At 32.1% G+C, this 23,365-nt stretch overlaps 1 protein-coding gene and 1 long non-coding RNA gene across 2 annotated transcripts in view; one reads left to right on the forward strand and one right to left on the reverse strand.

Moving 5' to 3' along the window:
• The window catches only part of Kdm3 (Lysine demethylase 3), a 160,160-nt gene that overhangs the window by 42,668 nt on the left and 94,127 nt on the right, over window positions 1-23,365 (forward strand). The window contains exons 4-6 of the mRNA XM_090109322.1: window positions 2,964-3,185; window positions 6,398-6,482; window positions 18,486-18,553. Coding sequence (XP_089965448.1) covers window positions 2,964-3,185; window positions 6,398-6,482; window positions 18,486-18,553 — 375 coding nt within the window. The remainder of the gene's footprint in view (window positions 1-2,963; window positions 3,186-6,397; window positions 6,483-18,485; window positions 18,554-23,365) is intronic.
• On the reverse strand, window positions 93-811 carry LOC149902972 (uncharacterized). Its single transcript, XR_016457458.1, has 2 exons — window positions 581-811; window positions 93-277 (listed from the first exon to the last, which is right to left on the reverse strand). It is a non-coding gene; the product is annotated as an uncharacterized LOC149902972 (long non-coding RNA).

Here is a 23,365-nt window from a genome sequence, read left to right on the forward strand (position 1 = left end):
TATGAGTATAGTATAATGCGTCACATTTTGGAGTATGTTTATTACTACTAAGTACGTCTTTTTATATTATTATTATTAAATAAAAAACGGAATAGAATAGTATAAATCTATATTTACAAAATACAAACAGAAAATATGCATTATTTTAAATCTTGGAACTGCTGTAGGTTTGATGTATCGGTGGCCTTTGTTAGACCGCTTAGTACTGTTCGGCATCCAGTTAACTCGTCACGTTGCATTTATCCATTTCTCTTTTAAATTAGCCTCTTTGGGAAATCTATAAATAAATTAGACAAATGAAAGCTAAGGAAAAATAAAATAAAATTTAATATTTATAATGTTTGTCTTTTCTAAAGTATCGATACTGTCGATATGCACCACAAGCATCACTAAAGCGACATTCGTTTGTTTATTGCAATAATATTCCAGAAAGTCTTGTTTGCTGTTCAATCTATAATAGTACTAATTTCTTATGGATTAAGGTTGATTTTGACTAGATATTTGTATACAATTTTGACAAATTACGACAAGCGAAGTTATAACATAAAATATAATTAAAATAAATTAAAATAAGACTTACCGACGGTATGAAATGCCTTCATTGCTGATATTATTTCGTCTGCTATCATTTTTGCACTCTTTATACCGAACAACACGTCATAATTAATGAATAAATATGGAAAAAAGGTTTGACAGCTGACAACCGACTCGAATATTTTTCTGCGCACAACTGAGAGCAAGTAAGGTGATCTAAACTTATCATTGACACGTGGGCCACGCCCACATCACACTTCTATCTACTTTACTGTTCTGTGGTGATAATACTCTGCAGCGTATCCAATAAAATAGGTCACAGACCAATAAACATGTCATTCAGAGCATCGCTAACGTTTTAACGACTCTCTTTTTTAATTGCTCTATCTGTCAAACATTTCTATTGATATTTAACAAGTAACCTGAATATGTATAATATGTTATGCACGTGTAAATCAGTATTATTGTGTAGTTTCCTCGTGTTTGCAATTCCGCTTGATTGATATAGGTATGGCATGTGGATCAACCATTTGTTAGATAATATGGTTAATTGTTTAAATTCGCACGGTATTTTTTTGTCGTATACTCTTAATTGAAGTATTAAATTAAACTTTTATGGTACAACAATCATGAAATGTACAATTTAATCACAAGTACATATTTCGTTCAGTCACGGTTTGCAGTCTCAATAACGATGTAAAACTTTTAGGTTTTTTTACTTTTATTCTTATTTAATACTGTCACATTTTTAATTTTATCGAATTATATTTCTAATTACACTGAAATGATAAAGCTCATTATGCGGAAGTAATTAAACATTCTTAACGATCAAACGAAGATAAATTTTCTCGTAATTTAAGACTGAGTTTTTATTACAAGTAAGCTTTGACAAAGATATCTCTCGTCTTTTATAGGGGAGACCGAGGGGTTTTGAAACAAAGGTGAGTTGAAACAGTCTCGATTTCTCCGAACTTAAAACTGTTAGCGATCTGGCAACGTCTTTTTTAACCAACTCCCTCCACCAGCTATCGCGTCAGTTCATGCCGATGACGTCAGTTGTGCAGTTGTGTAGTTCTGAATGACATGTGCCGAAAATCGTAAAAAGTAAGTATTTCATGATTTTTTACGATGCTCGTACTTTAATATTGGTATTGTTTTTTGGGTTGAGTTATAGTATACGTTTTAAAAACTTATTATCTATTGATTCTTGAAATATACTTGGTAAATTTGATTTCTGTGTATTTACTGCTTGGTCGTGATTTGAATAAAAATTGGGAGGTTTTTTCTCACCGAGGTGATTTGAAACAGACTGTTTCAACTCTCCTTGTTTTCAATTTAATATCTGATTTTAGCTAAAAAGTACGAAGATTATCGGATTTTATTGTTGATTTAATGTGTTTATTTATTTAAGCATGCCTACTGGATGAACTAAAGCAAGAATAAGTTTAAAACCAGGCTGTAAAACTAAAAAGGTTAAGGTTGTCAAGAAACGAAGATAGTGATGAAGAAGAAGAGGAATCCTGCTGTATTTGCTGTATGGAATCATATTCAAATAACAGATCCAAAGAAAAGTGGGCTCAATGTCTGAAATGCCAATTGTGGGCTCATGAAACTTGTGCTGGTGGAGAACTTTGTCTTTGACATTTTGTAGATTATTGTTCCTTAAATAGTTTTTAGTATGAACTGATTGTAATACATACTTAAAAAACGAGTGATTATTAACTATTTTATGTCAAAGATTTAGTTTTATAAAAATGTAAAACATTTTGTTGATTTGACTGATTATAATTGATGTTACGCATGTTAATTTTTGGTTATTTAGGTGTTTATTTTTTGTATTAGACCTACTTGACTGAAATGTCATTAAAATATTACTTATAAAAGTCGTTGATTACTTGAAAATATAAGTTTTATATAAAACCTTTGAATTAAATCATCATTTTTATTTTGCAGCTCCTATTACTCCCCAAATTAATCATTATGTTTCAACTCTCCTCGACCTCTGTTTCATCTTACCTCGGTATGAGGGGAATTGAAACAAGTTGACTTGTTACGATTAAGTCAATTTTTAACCACCATCTTTAACGCTTACCGTTTATTTATGCTAACCATTCGGAAGTGTATAGAATAACCTATCGATTGATACCAGTACCATCAGATTTCTGATAATAGTATGAGTTATATCAAACAAAACGTGAAAATTGTTTCAACTCCCCTCGGTCTCCCCTACTTTATTCAATTATTATATCAAACTAGCTGCTGGCCTCGGTTCCAAGTAGGCATTATTTTATAATATTTTAACATTTTAAGAGTTATTATGCTAATCCAAGCGAAGACAAAGCCAACAATGCAATACTAGAGTTACCTATAAGTTCTATAATAACCAACACGATTTTCCTTTCTATCTGTCAACATAAATGTTTCTGCAGGATTGGGACGCTCGTCTGGCGGGTTCAGAAGCTGGATTGGACGCCACAACGTTGTCAGCTCTGTCGAGCGAAGCAGCGGAGTGGCGAACCGTCCAGGATGGGCAGAGGATCCTGACCACGACTCCCTCCGTGCTCGGGGGATGTCGAGCCCAGGTGTACAGAGTCGCTGGCGCCACACAGTGGTACACAGCTGTTATTGTGGGCGTCAATGAGCATACAGGCGTAAGTGGTGCATATGTTTATAGTTTTAAGGACCTTAATGTAAGCAATGAAGTAAGGTAAAACAAGAACTGATAGCTCTAAACTTATTAAATTATAGCGTAGACTATTTCAATCATTGATTGCCTCTCCATGCTGGAAGAATTAGAAAAGTAATATAAAGTTACTATTTTGTGTGGGTTGTTAAATATCCATTTCTCGGATTTCGGAATAACATCACAACAACAATAGCTTTGATGACAGCTGAGGGTCGCGTAAGAATCATAAGGTTTTTATTTCATGCGGTTGAGGAAGGTTCAAGTCGATGGGCGGACGTTGTGGTTCGGTATCGACTAAGATCAATTTCAATCCGTACAGGAAATTCTCCTTTTAATCAAAGGAGCGTGAAGACTTTTAAGTATAAAATTTTGCTTTCACACCGCACGTTCTTTAAAACCTTTAAAGTATTGGCTTTATTCTGGTGGAAAATGTTCTATATTTTACGATTGGATTTATATGCGGACTTTGATATTATTATAGCGCTTTGAGAAGTATTCGTAGAACGCTTATTCCTTAAAATTTAATATTAACAATGCACACATGAAAGGCCATAAATAAAATATATACTTAAAAGCAGGGGAAATGAAATGACGGGGAAACTTGGCCTAGATATGCACGGAACCGAGAATATTTTCGGGAAGGGAAAGGGTCGGAAGATCCTTTATCAAAAGTCATATAGAATGTTATCTTGTGATTTAATGTTGAAATGGGTTTGCTAAAGCCTCTGATTAGATTTGTATTGAAGGCATAATTTAAATTAAAATGCTATTGATGCAGTTATAGGAAGAGAGCTTTTCAATGATAAAAATGAAATGATTGATATCATTTCCCAGATATAAATTTTAGTTTATGCAACTAAATAAGCAGTTAGCTCGGTGAATCGGTTTAATATTCTTCGAATAGAAGCAATTCTATCCACTTATTTTGCCCAATACCTATATTCAGCGGTCACCCGTTACCAGATAGAGACGTTATTTTCTCTGATATCATTAGGGAGGCTTGTATCTAGATGGGGAGGCATTAAGGTGTGTTCAGTTAACTGTAAAGACATTCTACAACATAATTCTGGAACGGGAAGTTCTCAGTGAAACCAGTTTCGTGTATGAACGTGATCCACTCTAGGGTTGTCAACCGTTCCTGCCATTTGAGATTGTCTAGTTTTCTCGGTATTATTAAATGTACTAGAAACTTCTGTATTTGTATTTGTTTTATCTTATTGGAATAGTTCATGTTGTTGTTGAAATGTATTCAAATATTTAATTCTGCATTTCAAGAACTTGCTCCTGAAAATTGCTCAGAAAATTTAAAGCAAAGATTATTAAGAAATCTTGCAATTATTCCGATTGTTATTATTACAGCCCTACAAATAGATCGATAACGATACAAGATTTATAAGGGTACATAACCCACCGCGTATTCTATGCATTATAAGAAAGTAGTTAACGACAGCAACGGTATTAAACGACTTTCCAATTATGTATCAACATTTTTAATACTATCTACGTGTAATGGTAACCAGTTATAGCATTGACTGGTTTTTGTCCGCAATTTAATTGAAGTTGAATTGTAACGGATGTAATGTTCGAAGCCTGTTTTGAGTTATTAATATGTCGTTCTTGTATTGAGCAATACCAAGAAATGCGTTTTTATATCGTGCTGTTAATATGTATTAGTTGTTATTTATGCTGATTTAAAATACATTGCAGATGTTCTCTACATGTTCTTTTGTTATGCGGTCGTTTCCTTACTTTGTATGATAATGTATGAACTTTGTTAGCTAGTAGTTAGTAGTGCATAAATTTTGTCCCGTAAGGTATAATCTATTACTTGTTTACGTTGTCGGAGTCTGAGGTGTCTCGACCCCAAGCACCCTCTCCACTAAATCCGCAAACTTGTATTGCCTTTATAAAACCTTTCTTGTTTTGATTTCATCTTTCTGAAGATTCATTCAAAAACTTTTCAACGTTAATAGTCTTTTGTACCATAACGCTGTCTGAAGAACTTTAAGTTTTAGAGAGACATGTAAAGATATTTTTATCGCTAAATGTGCGCCTAATTACATTTCTATTCAAAGCATATGAAATTATATATTTGCAAAGGTCGTCTTTAGTTCTCCGTTGAGTGATTTAAACAGCTTTATGCAATATCTTAGACTTCGCATCTAAAGTGCATTGAATGTCGATATCACTATTTCAATACATCGATTGTGAAATTATCTCCCCCGTTACAAAGAAAAAAAAAGGTATGGCAGCAGCCTATCAACATGATCAGATTTCTGCCAGAAATCCAAAGTACTTCAATTTATCTCAAACTCTATGTAATTACTGTTAAAAAGTTAAGACGTTAAACAAATTTATACTGCGAATTAACGAGTAGCGAAGTTGGTGCGTCCGCGATGTCAAAGTTTTGACTAACCTCCCCGTTTCCTCCTCCCGGTTACCAAAGTAACTTAAACTTCCCTCATTGTTTCTCGAAAGTTTCACTGAACTTGCTCTCTCGCTAAGTCGCTACGAAGACATGTTTATCAACAACTCAGCAATAATACTATTTCTTTCAATATAGCCAATAAGTTTTATGTGTAAATCAATGTTTTTGGTATGGTTCGTTTAGTGTTTATTGAATCGTACGAAACAATTTACGTTATGTGTCGAAAACATAATTTCAGATACATTTTCGTTCCAATTTCTTTCTTTAAATGAATGAATGATTTTATCTTCTGTGTTAAAAATTTAAAAAGTGTCGTTCAATTTTAAGCTTAAACAAAATATATTTTCATAGTTGATTTTCTCTTATATTAGAAAGAAAGCTTGTTATTTTATATTAGTAAAGTCTAACACAAAAACAGAGATGTCACCTTCGTCTAAATAAAGAGCGAACCTTTGACCTCGTTTGACCTTCCATCGCTATATTTGTGATGAGCGGACGTTTTTGTATTTAATCAAAGTTAATTACGTGCCGAAAGTCTTGTTTTGTTGATATTAATTGAATATCGATGAGCTAACACGAAGCAGACGCCTCTATTTATGTTATGCTTGTGGGCGTGAGAAAGTTTAAATAGGAATTTAGGAGAATTGTTTACTCGTAAAGCACCTGCCAAACTTGTGTTTTCGTAATAGGAATTTCCTCTTTGTTTTTCGTCGGAATGTCTAAATATTATGTTGTTTTTTTTCTTTTAGGAGCTGACTGTTACCGATGATACGGTTCTCGAAGAACATAGCGAAGATCCGTCTTTGGTTCAGATGAGACTTCTCGGCGATGGAGGTAATAATATATTTATTTTGTTTTATAAATTGATAAAAGCAACGTTATTTCTTAATAAATTTTGGAAGCGTTAAATCAACGTAGTAATAATTATTAAGGTATCTGTTATAGTAAGGGGCTGTTCGATTGCAATAGTTGGTTACTTGTTTATCTCAAGTTTATAAACGTAGTTGTAGATAATAATAATATTGTAATTAAATTCGTCGTAACAATAGACAAAGCATGTGTCGTACACGTTTTACTATGAATGTATAACTTAGTAATAACACTCCAACAATAAATAAACTACATCATTATCACGGCGTAGTATATTCTTGCATCATGCACTTGTACAGTGCTTATATGCTTATATACCGCATCACGCGTTGAACGATAAAATAACTCGCGTCTAAGAATATGCAAAGCATTCTACCGTAAATGTTATGTAAGTGACATACAATATTATGGGATTGTAAACTAGAATACGTAATACATGAATTCGTACCGCCTCTAAAGATGAAACATTACAATAAGCGAAGAAACGGTATCAATGAAGAGCCTAAAATACTTTATGAAACTTTTTAATACACATAATTTTGTTTTCCGAAACGTTACATTTATACAGCCATTAGTTTCTTTCCCGTCAAAATGGTTAGAGCGGCTAAGATAAATGTTATTATTGTACATTAGTAGTATGGATTCCCGGGTACTGCCTCACTCTATGCTGCCTCACTGTATGGTACGGTGAGGACGTGACTTGATTGAAAACCCCGACTAAAAAAAAAAAAAAAAAAAAAAAAAAAAAGTTTGGACTCTTTTCCCACTAAAGCGGCCACGCTGAGTCGATAGCACTCACTCCCGAAGCGATAGGATGCACGGTTCCAAAGATAGCTGAGGTGTGCAGATCGATTAACTCTTATCAAATATCAATTAGATAAGAGTTAATCGATGGGTCATTAATGGGACGCTAATGACCCACCGGTTGTTTGCCTTTTCCTATTATCTATCGGCGTTCATATCTATTACTCATTGTGCACCTCGCTTATCACTGCTTTTGTATTAAACTTCTTTGTTACGACCTACCTCGCTATTCTAACCAAACGATGTATTATTATATTCAAGAAAAAATACGTCTAAAATCCTATATTTATATATTATCCTACTATATTATTATAATTGTTGCTTTTTTAAAAAGCGATTCGCTTCTGGCACTCGCCGGCCGCTGCCGCGGCACGCTCGCTTTGCTCGCTCGGCTCGTGCGTTGTTTATCAAAGTCTAACCTAACCTAACCTAATTGTTGCTTTTTTTAAAAAGCGATTCGCTTCTGGCGTTGTTTATCAAAGTCTAACCTAACCTAATTTATCAAAGTCTAACCTAACCTAACCTAATTGTTGCTTTTTTTAAAAAGCGATTCGCTTCTGGCGTTGTTTATCAAAGTCTAACCTAACCTAATTGTTTTTCCGGGTAATCTGATGTATCGAACTTTGTTACGGCAGGACAAGGATTGTAAAAGAGTTGATTGAAAATAAAACATATTATTTCCATATATTATTTCTTTATTTACACCCGCATTACACTACAATACAATTTAACAAGTGTCATATCATTTCTTGGTGAGTCATACGAAAAATTTGTAAGGAAATCTTCCAATCTCAGGCCTCGGAACTTGTAGTACAAATATACCACGCAATACTCTCCACAAAACGTGGAATAGATATCCTGAATTCTAGCAGTATTATAGTCCCACATGCGACAATTTCTTCTTAAAAATTCCGCTATTACTATAATCGGTTTACGTCCGAAGGAATCAAAATATTCTCCAACTCTTTCGTGGTTGATATGAATAGCTACCCAATGAGAACCTGGCTGTGAGTCAGGGTCGAGATTGCATATAATAAATGCAGGTATGTGTATATGCATTGGCAGGCGATTCGAGGGGTACACGCTATACTGGAGGCTGGGGTGTATTCTATGAAGACTCATTTGCAGATCTAATGTATTCATTTTTACATGTTTGACCTCATCCAATTTCTATCAATCATCAACCTAAACTAACATCATGTTATATTGTCATCCCAATATATGAAATATTTTTATATGTATTTATTTAGAAATGCAGGCCGGCCAATATATGCAATATTTTTATATGTATATTTATTGTTTGTAAGGAAATAAAAAATAGTAAATTGCATACAATTTGTTTTATTTAATTTTATAATGTTTCCCTTAGTTACATATACACAAAATGCATTAAGCATACATTAAGCAATATTCACTACAAACTGAAGTCCAAAGATAATGATTCCCAAATTATTCTCAATATAATTATAAGTACATAAGTGATTGCTTAACTATGTTCGTTGTTTTTGTTTGTGTTTGTTGTGTCATGTCTTGTGTATTAGTTGTTAGCTAAGTATGTTAATGTATTCATTTTTCGGAAATCCTTATAGATAAGATAATGATTCCAAAGTCGTGCTAGCCCCTTCCCAAATCTATCATATAAATATCCCTGCACGCATCCTTAGTATATTGTGTTTCGAATTCAACCACAGGTCAACGCGTAGAAATTTATTACAAATAACAAAATGGAGGTAAGTTATTATTATTATTAATATTATTTTTAATTATTACTTCAGTAAAATCTTTATTTATTTTTATCTTGTTAAACATATTTTTAATTATATATGTTATGTTTCAGGCTTCTTACAACCTCAAAGATGTGGAAAAATGTTTCAAGCCCTATAATTATTATGATTTATCGGATGAAGATGAGGTTTCTAACTTAACAATAAATAAAAATAAGAGGACCAGTCGTTTAGATGACTTTTTTCTTCAAGAGCCTGTATACAACATAACAAAGGAGATATCGGAGGAAGATAGTGCAAAACACTACAGCTTTAAAAATTAGGTTTCTTCATGTGGTAGCTTAGTAATTAGTTTATCTACTAGTATAAATGAGGTAAGTTATTATTACAGTAAAATCTTTATTTATTTTTATCTTGTTAAACATATTTTTAATTATATATGTTATGTTTCAGGCTTCTTACAACCTCAAAGATGTGGAAAAATGTTTCAAGCCCTATAATTATTATGATTTATCGGATGAAGATGAGGTTTCTAACTTAACAATAAATAAAAATAAGAGGACCAGTCGTTTAGATGACTTTTTTCTTCGAGAGCCTGAGCGGAAAAAGAAAAAGGCGAAACTATCTTCAATTGTTGGACGTTCAGTGAAGGAGGGATGCATTTCATATATTTCAACAGACAAAGATGACGGAAAGGATGCTGATCTACTAGTGAAAATTGATTTATATAGTTTAAAAAAGTTGAAAGAAATCCCGGTGTCGCAACATTGGAAAAATGCTGATATTCGCATTAAATATTATACAAAAAACGATTCTAACATAGATCTTCAAATAAAAGATATTGTATACAACATAACAAAGGAGATATCGGAGGAAGATAGTGCAAAACACTACAGCTTTAAAAATTAGGTTTCTTCATGTGGTAGCTTAGTAATTAAATATGAAGTTTGTAAGGAAATAAAAAATAGTAAATTGTATAAAATTTGTTTTATTTAATTTTATAATGTTTCCTTTAGTTACATATACACAAAATGCATTAAGCATAACACATAAATCTAAAACATAACACACATTATAACCTTAACTACTATAGTCTACAGTAACATTTCTTAAAAACTACAATTATTTTACATTAGTTACAATCAAACAATACATTTTAAATATGTAATAAACTATTATATAACATTATAGCAATATCATAATTTTACATGCGGTACAAATTTTGTATATACACACAGAAATAATAGTAAAAAGTCACTTAGCGTAATTTATAATGTCCCCAAGCCAATGTATCAATGTTGTTGTTCATAATACATCGATTGGTATCATTATATGATAAAGATGTTTTATTTATTTTTTGTGTAAAAATAGTGTGTTTGATTGACTTAAATCGAAGCATACTTCTTGAGAACTTTAAATTATTCCATTTCTTTCATAAAACATATAATATATATTTTTTTATTGCAAATTTTTAAGCATTAACCTATCATTTAGTGTGTATTTTTATTTTTTTTAACTCTGTTGTAAGAACTAGAAATTCGACGCCATATACGCATAAAATTTCATCAAAGTAAGGTTATTTTAACTTAGATTTTCTTTGAATTTTTCAATAAAAGTACTTAAATTGCCTCGAACATATTTTAGGATGTCTCAGTGTCTTTACTGTTGTATATTTTATAAGAAAACTTCTTCTAATTAATTTTGTGTAAAATACAAAGACACGAACGTCCCGCATGGAAAAAATTGAAACACGCCTCAGGTTATTGGCTATTAAACAAACTGGACAATGAATATCAATAAATTGTCTCGAACGCATTTTAGATATTGAATGAATCTTTAATTTGAGATATCATCACACATTGTTACTAATTTAGTTTTGTTAAACGAGCTTCTAAAGAATTACAGAAACAAGCCAAAATCACTCTAAAATCGATAGGGACTCTTAAGGGTCTCAGATATATCTAAAATACAAAATCCTAAATAAATCGGCTTATCATAAATTAATTTTGTTTTCCGTAATTGTATTGCGACTAATTAATGTTCTGAAAATATTGATAAACTATGGAATTCTGGTTTTGCAATCCAATCCTGAGCACCTAAAACTTTACCACGATTATCCCAGTGAGTTAGTAGTTTAACGTTTACTCTTTTTCAATATTTTCCATAGTCATATCGAAGACAGAATTGTTCATTAATTTAAAAAAGTCTTTTTCAAAGTTTGATGTAGCTAACGTTCTCAAACTAGTATTTAAGTCTATGTATTTCTTTAACCAAGAACTCTGTTTAAATTTTAAAATTCTATGTACTTTAATTAATCCAATTCCCATTTCAATTCATTGTTTTAAATTCCTGTAGTGAATGATGTATTTATTTTTATTATTTAAATTAGGAACTAATTTAGTTTCTTCAGTATTACCCACACATATGTTTTCAGGACATAACGAAAAGTCAGAATGCAAATTATGAAGTTCATCAGGATATTCCAAATCAACTTCTAAAACAGAACCGAAATCAGAGTTATCCGACACATTATAATCTGTATTATAATCTATCCATTCGAAACCACCAACAGGAAGAGATTGAGTTAGGATAGTTCCTTTTTAGTTCTGTAAACTGATCATCATTAAGATTTTTAGCTAGTTGATCTAAACTACACGATAAAAATTTCAATGAATCTATGAATCTTAAACTTACTGATTGATTATTTATTGTTAGCAAAAATGTATTTTTATTTATTTATTTTTTTATTTTTTCACCTTCAAGAAAATTTCAAAAGTTCTATGTCAGTAATTGATATTTTTGGTTTATCGCATTCAAATGTAAATATTAATATAAAATACATTTTTTAACTAATTGTATTAGGTGTAGTTTGGGCAAGTGTATAATTCATATTTAATTTTAAAATCAAAGTCAATTAATTTTTCGAGAATGATGTAAATATTTTAGAATGTTTTATTGGATTAATTTTCAATCCAGTATTCGGTTAGCGAGCTTATTACAATATTAAGTACTATTTATTCTTTTGATTTATCTTTCCACCTTCCAAACAATATGAGATAAAAAATGTCAAATGATTTTTTTTCTTAATAATAGTTTTTATTTTTTCATCAGACGTTTAAATTCAAGTTAAGCTTCATAAAATATGATCATATTATATTACAAAATAAAAACCTATGCATTAATATTTACTTACCTTTTTTACGAATATTTGATATCCTCATACTTTTTTTTCTTTGCTTTTGATATTCTTATTATGTCTATTTATTTTTTCGACGGCGATAAAATTTTAAAAACTCGATCCCAAAATAAGACCACCCGCTTGATTTTGCAAATAAGCAAAAATGTTTTTCATTTTTTTTTTTTTTTTTTTTAGGATGGGTGCCACTGATTCGCAGGTTCGCCAGTCCTGGCGAACCTGTGAATGTGCCAGCATCCTAAAAAAAAAATAATAAAAAACATTTTTGCTTATTTGCAAAAATCGAGCGGATGGTCTTATTTTGGGGTCGAGTTTTTAAAATTTTATCGTCGTCGAAAAAATAAATAGACATAATAAGAATATCAAAAGCAAAGAAAAAAAAGTATGAGGATATCAAATATTCGTAAAAAAGGTAAGTAAATATTAATGCATAGGTTTTTATTTTGTAATATTATAATATGATCATATTTTATGAAGCTTAACTTGAATTTAAACGTCTAATGAAAAAATAAAAACTATTATTAAGAAAAAAAATCATTTGACATTTTTTATCTCATATTGTTTGGAAGGTGGAAAGATAAATCAAAAGAATAAATAGTACTTAATATTGTAATAAGCTCGCTAACCGAATACTGGATTGAAAATTAATCCAATAAAACATTCTAAAATATTTACATCATTCTCGAAAAATTAATTGACTTTGATTTTAAAATTAAATATGAATTATACACTTGCCCAAACTACACCTAATACAATTAGTTAAAAAATGTATTTTATATTAATATTTACATTTGAATGCGATAAACCAAAAATATCAATTACTGACATAGAACTTTTGAAATTTTCTTGAAGGTGAAAAAATAAAAAAATAAATAAATAAAAATACATTTTTGCTAACAATAAATAATCAATCAGTAAGTTTAAGATTCATAGATTCATTGAAATTTTTATCGTGTAGTTTAGATCAACTAGCTAAAAATCTTAATGATGATCAGTTTACAGAACTAAAAAGGAACTATCCTAACTCAATCTCTTCCTGTTGGTGGTTTCGAATGGATAGATTATAATACAGATTATAATGTGTCGGATAACTCTGATTTCGGTTCTGTTTTAGAAGTTGATTTGGAATATCCTGATGAACTTCATAATTTGCATTCTGACTTTTCGTTATGTCCTGAAAACATATGTGTGGGTAATACTGAAGAAACTAAATTAGTTCCTAATTTAAATAATAAAAATAAATACATCATTCACTACAGGAATTTAAAACAATGAATTGAAATGGGAATTGGATTAATTAAAGTACATAGAATTTTAAAATTTAAACAGAGTTCTTGGTTAAAGAAATACATAGACTTAAATACTAGTTTGAGAACGTTAGCTACATCAAACTTTGAAAAAGACTTTTTTAAATTAATGAACAATTCTGTCTTCGATATGACTATGGAAAATATTGAAAAAGAGTAAACGTTAAACTACTAACTCACTGGGATAATCGTGGTAAAGTTTTAGGTGCTCAGGATTGGATTGCAAAACCAGAATTCCATAGTTTATCAATATTTTCAGAACATTAATTAGTCGCAATACAATTACGGAAAACAAAATTAATTTATGATAAGCCGATTTATTTAGGATTTTGTATTTTAGATATATCTGAGACCCTTAAGAGTCCCTATCGATTTTAGAGTGATTTTGGCTTGTTTCTGTAATTCTTTAGAAGCTCGTTTAACAAAACTAAATTAGTAACAATGTGTGATGATATCTCAAATTAAAGATTCATTCAATATCTAAAATGCGTTCGAGACAATTTATTGATATTCATTGTCCAGTTTGTTTAATAGCCAATAACCTGAGGCGTGTTTCAATTTTTTCCATGCGGGACGTTCGTGTCTTTGTATTTTACACAAAATTAATTAGAAGAAGTTTTCTTATAAAATATACAACAGTAAAGACACTGAGACATCCTAAAATATGTTCAAGGCAATTTAAGTACTTTTATTGAAAAATTCAAAGAAAATCTAAGTTAAAATAACCTTACTTTGATGAAATTTTATGCGTATATGGCGTCGAATTTCTAGTTCTTACAACAGAGTTAAAAAAAATAAAAATACACACTAAATGATAGGTTAATGCTTAAAAATTTGCAATAAAAAAATATATATTATATGTTTTATGAAAGAAATGGAATAATTTAAAGTTCTCAAGAAGTATGCTTCGATTTAAGTCAATCAAACACACTATTTTTACACAAAAAATAAATAAAACATCTTTATCATATAATGATACCAATCGATGTATTATGAACAACAACATTGATACATTGGCTTGGGGACATTATAAATTACGCTAAGTGACTTTTTACTATTATTTCTGTGTGTATATACAAAATTTGTACCGCATGTAAAATTATGATATTGCTATAATGTTATATAATAGTTTATTACATATTTAAAATGTATTGTTTGATTGTAACTAATGTAAAATAATTGTAGTTTTTAAGAAATGTTACTGTAGACTATAGTAGTTAAGGTTATAATGTGTGTTATGTTTTAGATTTATGTGTTATGCTTAATGCATTTTGTGTATATGTAACTAAAGGAAACATTATAAAATTAAATAAAACAAATTTTATACAATTTACTATTTTTTATTTCCTTACAAACTTCATATTTAATTACTAAGCTACCACATGAAGAAACCTAATTTTTAAAGCTGTAGTGTTTTGCACTATCTTCCTCCGATATCTCCTTTGTTATGTTGTATACAATATCTTTTATTTGAAGATCTATGTTAGAATCGTTTTTTGTATAATATTTAATGCGAATATCAGCATTTTTCCAATGTTGCGACACCGGGATTTCTTTCAACTTTTTTAAACTATATAAATCAATTTTCACTAGTAGATCAGCATCCTTTCCGTCATCTTTGTCTGTTGAAATATATGAAATGCATCCCTCCTTCACTGAACGTCCAACAATTGAAGATAGTTTCGCCTTTTTCTTTTTCCGCTCAGGCTCTCGAAGAAAAAAGTCATCTAAACGACTGGTCCTCTTATTTTTATTTATTGTTAAGTTAGAAACCTCATCTTCATCCGATAAATCATAATAATTATAGGGCTTGAAACATTTTTCCACATCTTTGAGGTTGTAAGAAGCCTGAAACATAACATATATAATTAAAAATATGTTTAACAAGATAAAAATAAATAAAGATTTTACTGTAATAATAACTTACCTCATTTATACTAGTAGATAAACTAATTACTAAGCTACCACATGAAGAAACCTAATTTTTAAAGCTGTAGTGTTTTGCACTATCTTCCTCCGATATCTCCTTTGTTATGTTGTATACAGGCTCTTGAAGAAAAAAGTCATCTAAACGACTGGTCCTCTTATTTTTATTTATTGTTAAGTTAGAAACCTCATCTTCATCCGATAAATCATAATAATTATAGGGCTTGAAACATTTTTCCACATCTTTGAGGTTGTAAGAAGCCTGAAACATAACATATATAATTAAAAATATGTTTAACAAGATAAAAATAAATAAAGATTTTACTGAAGTAATAATTAAAAATAATATTAATAATAATAATAACTTACCTCCATTTTGTTATTTGTAATAAATTTCTACGCGTTGACCTGTGGTTGAATTCGAAACACAATATACTAAGGATGCGTGCAGGGATATTTATATGATAGATTTGGGAAGGGGCTAGCACGACTTTGGAATCATTATCTTATCTATAAGGATTTCCGAAAAATGAATACATTAACATACTTAGCTAACAACTAATACACAAGACATGACACAACAAACACAAACAAAAACAACGAACATAGTTAAGCAATCACTTATGTACTTATAATTATATTGAGAATAATTTGGGAATCATTATCTTTGGACTTCAGTTTGTAGTGAATATTGCTTAATGTATGCTTAATGCATTTTGTGTATATGTAACTAAGGGAAACATTATAAAATTAAATAAAACAAATTGTATGCAATTTACTATTTTTTATTTCCTTACAAACAATAAATATACATATAAAAATATTGCATATATTGGCCGGCCTGCATTTCTAAATAAATACATATAAAAATATTTCATATATTGGGATGACAATATAACATGATGTTAGTTTAGGTTGATGATTGATAGAAATTGGATGAGGTCAAACATGTAAAAATGAATACATTAGATCTGCAAATGAGTCTTCATAGAATACACCCCAGCCTCCAGTATAGCGTGTACCCCTCGAATCGCCTGCCAATGCATATACACATACCTGCATTTATTATATGCAATCTCGACCCTGACTCACAGCCAGGTTCTCATTGGGTAGCTATTCATATCAACCACGAAAGAGTTGGAGAATATTTTGATTCCTTCGGACGTAAACCGATTATAGTAATAGCGGAATTTTTAAGAAGAAATTGTCGCATGTGGGACTATAATACTGCTAGAATTCAGGATATCTATTCCACGTTTTGTGGAGAGTATTGCGTGGTATATTTGTACTACAAGTTCCGAGGCCTGAGATTGGAAGATTTCCTTACAAATTTTTCGTATGACTCACCAAGAAATGATATGACACTTGTTAAATTGTATTGTAGTGTAATGCGGGTGTAAATAAAGAAATAATATATGGAAATAATATGTTTTATTTTCAATCAACTCTTTTACAATCCTTGTCCTGCCGTAACAAAGTTCGATACATCAGATTACCCGGAAAAACAATTAGGTTAGGTTAGACTTTGATAAACAACGCCAGAAGCGAATCGCTTTTTAAAAAAAGCAACAATTAGGTTAGGTTAGGTTAGACTTTGATAAATTAGGTTAGGTTAGACTTTGATAAACAACGCCAGAAGCGAATCGCTTTTTAAAAAAAGCAACAATTAGGTTAGGTTAGGTTAGACTTTGATAAACAACGCACGAGCCGAGCGAGCAAAGCGAGCGTGCCGCGGCAGCGGCCGGCGAGTGCCAGAAGCGAATCGCTTTTTAAAAAAGCAACAATTATAATAATATAGTAGGATAATATATAAATATAGGATTTTAGACGTATTTTTTCTTGAATATAATAATACATCGTTTGGTTAGAATAGCGAGGTAGGTCGTAACAAAGAAGTTTAATACAAAAGCAGTGATAAGCGAGGTGCACAATGAGTAATAGATATGAACGCCGATAGATAATAGGAAAAGGCAAACAACCGGTGGGTCATTAGCGTCCCATTAATGACCCATCGATTAACTCTTATCTAATTGATATTTGATAAGAGTTAATCGATCTGCACACCTCAGCTATCTTTGGAACCGTGCATCCTATCGCTTCGGGAGTGAGTGCTATCGACTCAGCGTGGCCGCTTTAGTGGGAAAAGAGTCCAAACTTTTTTTTTTTTTTTTTTTTTTTTTTTTTTAGTCGGGGTTTTCAATCAAGTCACGTCCTCACCGTACCATACAGTGAGGCAGCATAGAGTGAGGCAGTACCCGGGAATCCATACTACTTACATTCTACGCCTTGAACGGAAAATATTGTGTGATGATGTAATATAATGATAATTAAATTTAATATAAATGCACACTATTTTATCTTTATTATGTTGTGTTAATTGTACGTATTCCAATTAATTATGATGTATTTATACAACATGCGGGATTTCGCTCACATTAATTTGCCTTTGATCTAGCTCGAACAACAAATTCACTTCGCTTTGATAATTTGATAGATTCTATCAATTTGTTAACACATTCTAAAATAACAGTCCGTCATTCAACACTGGCCATTATCGATAAAATTGTGAACGCCAGATGCTATCTTGTTTGTTTTAGTATAAGCATTAAAATAGCATGCACATGTGCATCGATTCACATTGCATACGTGTTATTGTAGCTCGGTGTAGAGTAGCCGAAGTCCTGTTTCTGCATAATTGGATGCAAGAAGCCGTATAAAATAAAGCAATGTTTGCAAGTTCGTAAGCGTCATGTTCGTGATTCTTTTAATATAATATGAGTTATTTGTTGCAATACTTTATTTGTAAATGACGAGTGAAGTTACAGCGTCGCAAAATGTTTTGTTACATATCAAAAAGGGATTTGTTTTACAAAAAGCCCGATATAAAGCTCGCTATTAACAGTTGGAATGTTGTTCAAAAATGTACGTAAAATAAATGTATATTTTTTGTTTACATATCTCGAGAGATATATTTCATTACGGTTTTATTGTATCTTGTTTCTTGTTACAGTTATTGAATCCATTATGCGGGGAGAAGTCGTGGGAGTAATGCCTAGACGATCTCGTTCCAATCTTCAAGTAAGTAATCTGATATTGCCAGTTCGTTCTCCTCGTGATATGTTTTGATATGAATATTGCCAGATTTCATTAATAATTCAAGGATCTTGATATCTCAAAAGCAATATTGCGAGGTAGAAATTATGTTACTTTATTTATTTAGGATGACTGATAGAAATAACAAATTTATTCAAGCGTCTCTGTAATATGCGTGGAACATAATACACGGTGAAATTATATTTTAAACGTAATTGCTAGTTATTATTATTATTAAACAGTGACACACGCGAACAAAATTCATATCTCATTGCCAACAAATTTTCATTAAGGTTAAAGGAAGCAGACAAGTTGTATTCAGGATATTATATCTTAGAACAGGATTTAATTAAGGTTGAGAAAAGTCGACGTGAATGATAAATGTGTACATTCGCATTGCCGTCAATTATTCCTGTACTTCTAAGTTGTAGCCTGTCGCCGGCGCCCGGTGACGCATATGCCAATTTTAACCTGAGCGCCGCTTGCTTCGTTCAGCTAAATATGGCAGAAATGACTAATAGATTTCTTCGTCTGAGTCTATCCTGTGCTACATACAATACAATAAAAACAATATAAGCATTCAAATAGCGGTGGATACTTACGTGACCAAATACAGACCCTTGTACGACTACACATACAATAATTTGCTAACGTAAAAAACACGGTCGGTTAATTCCGTGCACAATTTTTAAAGTAAAATCCAACATATGGAACATACTCTAAACGATTGAGTTTCTGCATCACTGAACTCATTTGAATATCGAACTAGCAGCGAGCAAGAACTTAGTTTAGTTGCTCCGGCATTGTTTTAAACTAATGTTAATCGTGGGGTGTTTGAGTTGGACGCAAGCGGAATACTTGGCTTGAAAACTTCTGCGAAAATCTAATTTAGATCAACCGCTTGAGGAACACGACTAGATAATTAGCTTTTAGTATTAGCTCATAAACATGTCTACTCTGTTATTTTCAACTGACGCCGTCTTCGTACGTGCATCTGTTTAATTTCATCACGTAGGTACGGTTAAGTATATCGTCATAATATAAATTTGTTACATTTTTTCATAAAAACATAGTACGAATAGGCATTTAATTTTTGCTTAGTTGGACACTCGAGGATCATTTTTTGCAAGGATTTCGACAATCTTCAATGTCACTTGTAAAAGACAGAGAAGTTAGTCTAATTAAAAAAATACTTAGCTACATAAAGAAAACTTATTCATTTATTGAACGAGCTCGTTTCGAATTTGATCTACTTGAGAGCCTTTTTGCAACATCAAAGATTTTCTTTTGATCAAATATGCTCGCTTTATCCACATAAATTGCTTCGGTGTAAGTTGATACGTCGGTGTAAAATATTTTATCTATCATTCAATTTCTATGTATGTGTTAATTTGAATTTGAGAATAGAAATTATTAGCATCTAATGAAGTTTATGTGTCACATGCCTCTAGTTTCCATCTATTTATTGTTATGGATGTCACGTATTCCCGTGCAATGGCCGATAGTAAGTACTCGTTTTGTATGCAGCCGCTATTCCGAGACATAATTTAGATATTATGTCCACTGCGACAGTATAATAATATTACTTGTACTAAAGCAGGAAATACGGAAAATTATATTAACAGCCAATATTATAAGATATTCTATTTAATGGATCGTTTTACTTGAAAATTTCAAATTTGCGAAACGTAACTAGCGTAGGTAACAAGGTTGTCCTTGTTAGGCGTTCACAAATGAGCAATTTCCACACACTTTGTGAACTTAACAATTTTAATCCGACCGAAAATTTGAGTCGACATAAATCCTGTGAAATAATGCGATTAAGTCCAGCATTGCGTTCCAATTTGACAAGAGGGGGACGTGTTCTTAGCAATTTGTCTGGTTCAGCGACCCTTTTCGAAGGCACTCCCCCTGGTTATGTAGCTATGAACGATTCATCTTATGACTACTATCCGTGTCGGAGAATAACTTATTATTGTTAGTTCTCGTTGCAAAATAAAATTGCATAACTTTATCATTTATTCCATACATATTTATGATCCGTAATAATAGAGATTAGTTGCAGGTGTAATCGATACTATGCGTTTTAATAACGTCGATATGTATTGTTGGTCAGTTGCTAACAGTCATTTTTGTTAAATTGGTTCAGTTCAGTTTTAATGCGCCATCTAATACTCTGAATCCTTCTATGATCAGCTTTTACTATTTTAACTAGAGCAGTGACGTATATACAAATTACCTCGGTCGCGGAAAATCCACTGAGTCACGTTACTAACACGTATAAATAAATATTTGTCATGTTTACCGTTAGACTAGTTTTCTTGAATAAATCGTTTTATTTAACCACTAAAATGTACAATATATCAAAACATAATTGGTTCCGTTCAAATAATGACCAGATGAATAAATAAACTTAGTTTTCAACACACAGACTTCAAGCCAGAGGAACTCATCCCGACTTTAATTTGCAGAAACATTTTCAGAGAAGCCGACTCACTTGGAATACGGCCAGAAACAACTTCCACCTTGTGGCAAATTCTAATAAATTATCATACACTGCGCTTAGCAAACATTAAAGTATAAGGCACAAAAGATAATATGCGCTCGAAACCTCTCTGAATTTCTGTATACAGCAAATTTTGAGAAAGATTTTGCCGTGTGCAATCTTTATGTGAATATAAGAAAATGTAAGCGAATTTCTGAAAGTCACCCGTGTAAAGCGTCGTGAGAGTGGCGCGTGAATCGATTAAACTTTTCCTATTACTAGTGAATTGGTTCTGACACGCTTGTTTTTATCGATGTATCTCTTCGATTGTATTAGGTCCCACTGTATAAATTCATTAGACTTTAATCCTGAGAATTGAATACAATATGGAAACATTTCGCAAACACTATTTTTATCGTGGGTGATTTAATCTCATGTTTATTCATGGCCCAATTAACATTATTCATTCACCATATTCCAACACGCTTAACCCAGATATCAATAACGTCAATCTTTCGATTAAAATACCTGTATTCGCGGGCTTGAGTAGAATATTAATCGATTTTTTTCTCCGAGTCAGTTGGACAAGCTAACGATGATTGATGACAATTATTTGCATTTTTATTCTTTTATCATCGCTTTATGTGGGGTAAGGACGGATATTATTTTTACATTTTGTTAGATGAAATGATATGGAAACAATTTTGTGATTATGTAGCAATTTGATTCTAAAAAACGTTTTTGTTTTAATCCTCAGGTATAACTCTCATAGTAGACTTCGAATTGATGGTGAAGATTCCTAAATTGTTTATCTAAACGCATGCCTCTCAAAAAGTCTTTTTCAACGTACATATTCTACTGACGTAACACACATTCGAAGTCATTATTTCATTTGCCAGCATGATACATTTATAATATAAGTAGGAAGAGTTTGCCGGGTAATCGGTAAAGTTTGTAACAACATCGGCCGACTTTCCACCTCTGTCAGAGTTAGTTAATGCGAGTTCTCATGCAGCGGATAGGGATATCGATCGCGTCGGGATGCCGGGTTACGTCTGGCTCGTGTCCCCCCTACCCACTCCTCTGGGGGCTAGCAAGGGCCTGTTTGATCGTGCCACTCACTGCTTACTTTGTTCTTGTTTTGTTTGAAGGTTAATATTATTCATATTGACCTGGAGGACTACGCGTTTCATATCTAATTAAACGTTTTGAAGGAAGATTTATTACACGTTTTAGGGAATTGTTAAATTATTCAGCTATTGTAGCTGTTCAGGACCTTTTGAGTTATTTTGGAAGTACGCTTTAGTAATAGGTTGACATTTCATACAATGTTGTAAACTGTAAAATATTTATGTGTGGCAAAAGGTGTGATTTAACTGTATGCTCTACAGTCTACACCCTACAAATTTCGTTGCAGTATTTGCAACGATGTAAACAAAAACTGTTGAACGAATAATTAGTACAAGCAGTGATGAGCTAATCGATACGATATTGTCAAGGCGTGTAACAAAAACGATGACCTTGCATGCGGAAGGTGCAATATATGACGGGAGTGCGAAGTCTAATTAATTATGCAAGCCTGTCTGGTGGCCGGGACCGGCAGGGCGAGCAGCGCGGCGCGCGGGTAGCGGGGCGGCCGGAGCGCGCGAGGGGGTGCCCCCGCCCCTCCCGGCTCCAGTTTGCGCCATTCTCCCGCGCCGGCTACACTCAGTTACTCTATAGTCTAAACTCGGAACCGTTTACGGAACACATCTTACCTTTCACCGCACTATCGTCACATGTTCGAGTTTTGAATGTTACGCGTGACGTCGTGAAGTGATTTTGGTGATTTGTGGCCATTCGGAGCGTGCACTACCGGTACATATTTCAAATGATTATCTCCTTGAGCACCGGCTAGCGTTGGTCATTGACATTAATGAGCACTTGTAATTTCCTCTTGTTACTTTCGCATTTATTATAAGCGTAGACTCTTCTTTACTTCTTTCTTCTTTATTGTAATCTGTTACTTATTTTATTACGGCTTTAGCTTTATTTTTATTTGCCGTGTTTATTAACTAGCATACGTATCAATTATGTAAATGACTTTGTTTAGAAGGTTACGCTTGAATCTAATCTGCAACAGTGAACGCGCCTTGGAAAGCTAATTAGCATATAATGGCATGTGCACGGCCTAATACACATACACTTACGTATACAAACGTGCAAGTTATATGTATTATGCATTTGCGGGCAATGTAGGCACACAGCGCATACAAAGTAGCTACTGATAGCCACACCCCGATAATACTACTATCTCACTCACACCTGTGATC

The sequence above is a fragment of the Colias eurytheme genome, chromosome 14 (assembly GCF_061535395.1).
Source record: "Colias eurytheme isolate Ceu_HAF_F1 chromosome 14, ilColEury1 Martin Lab GWU primary, whole genome shotgun sequence".
In the NCBI taxonomy this organism is placed as follows: domain Eukaryota; kingdom Metazoa; phylum Arthropoda; class Insecta; order Lepidoptera; family Pieridae; genus Colias; species Colias eurytheme.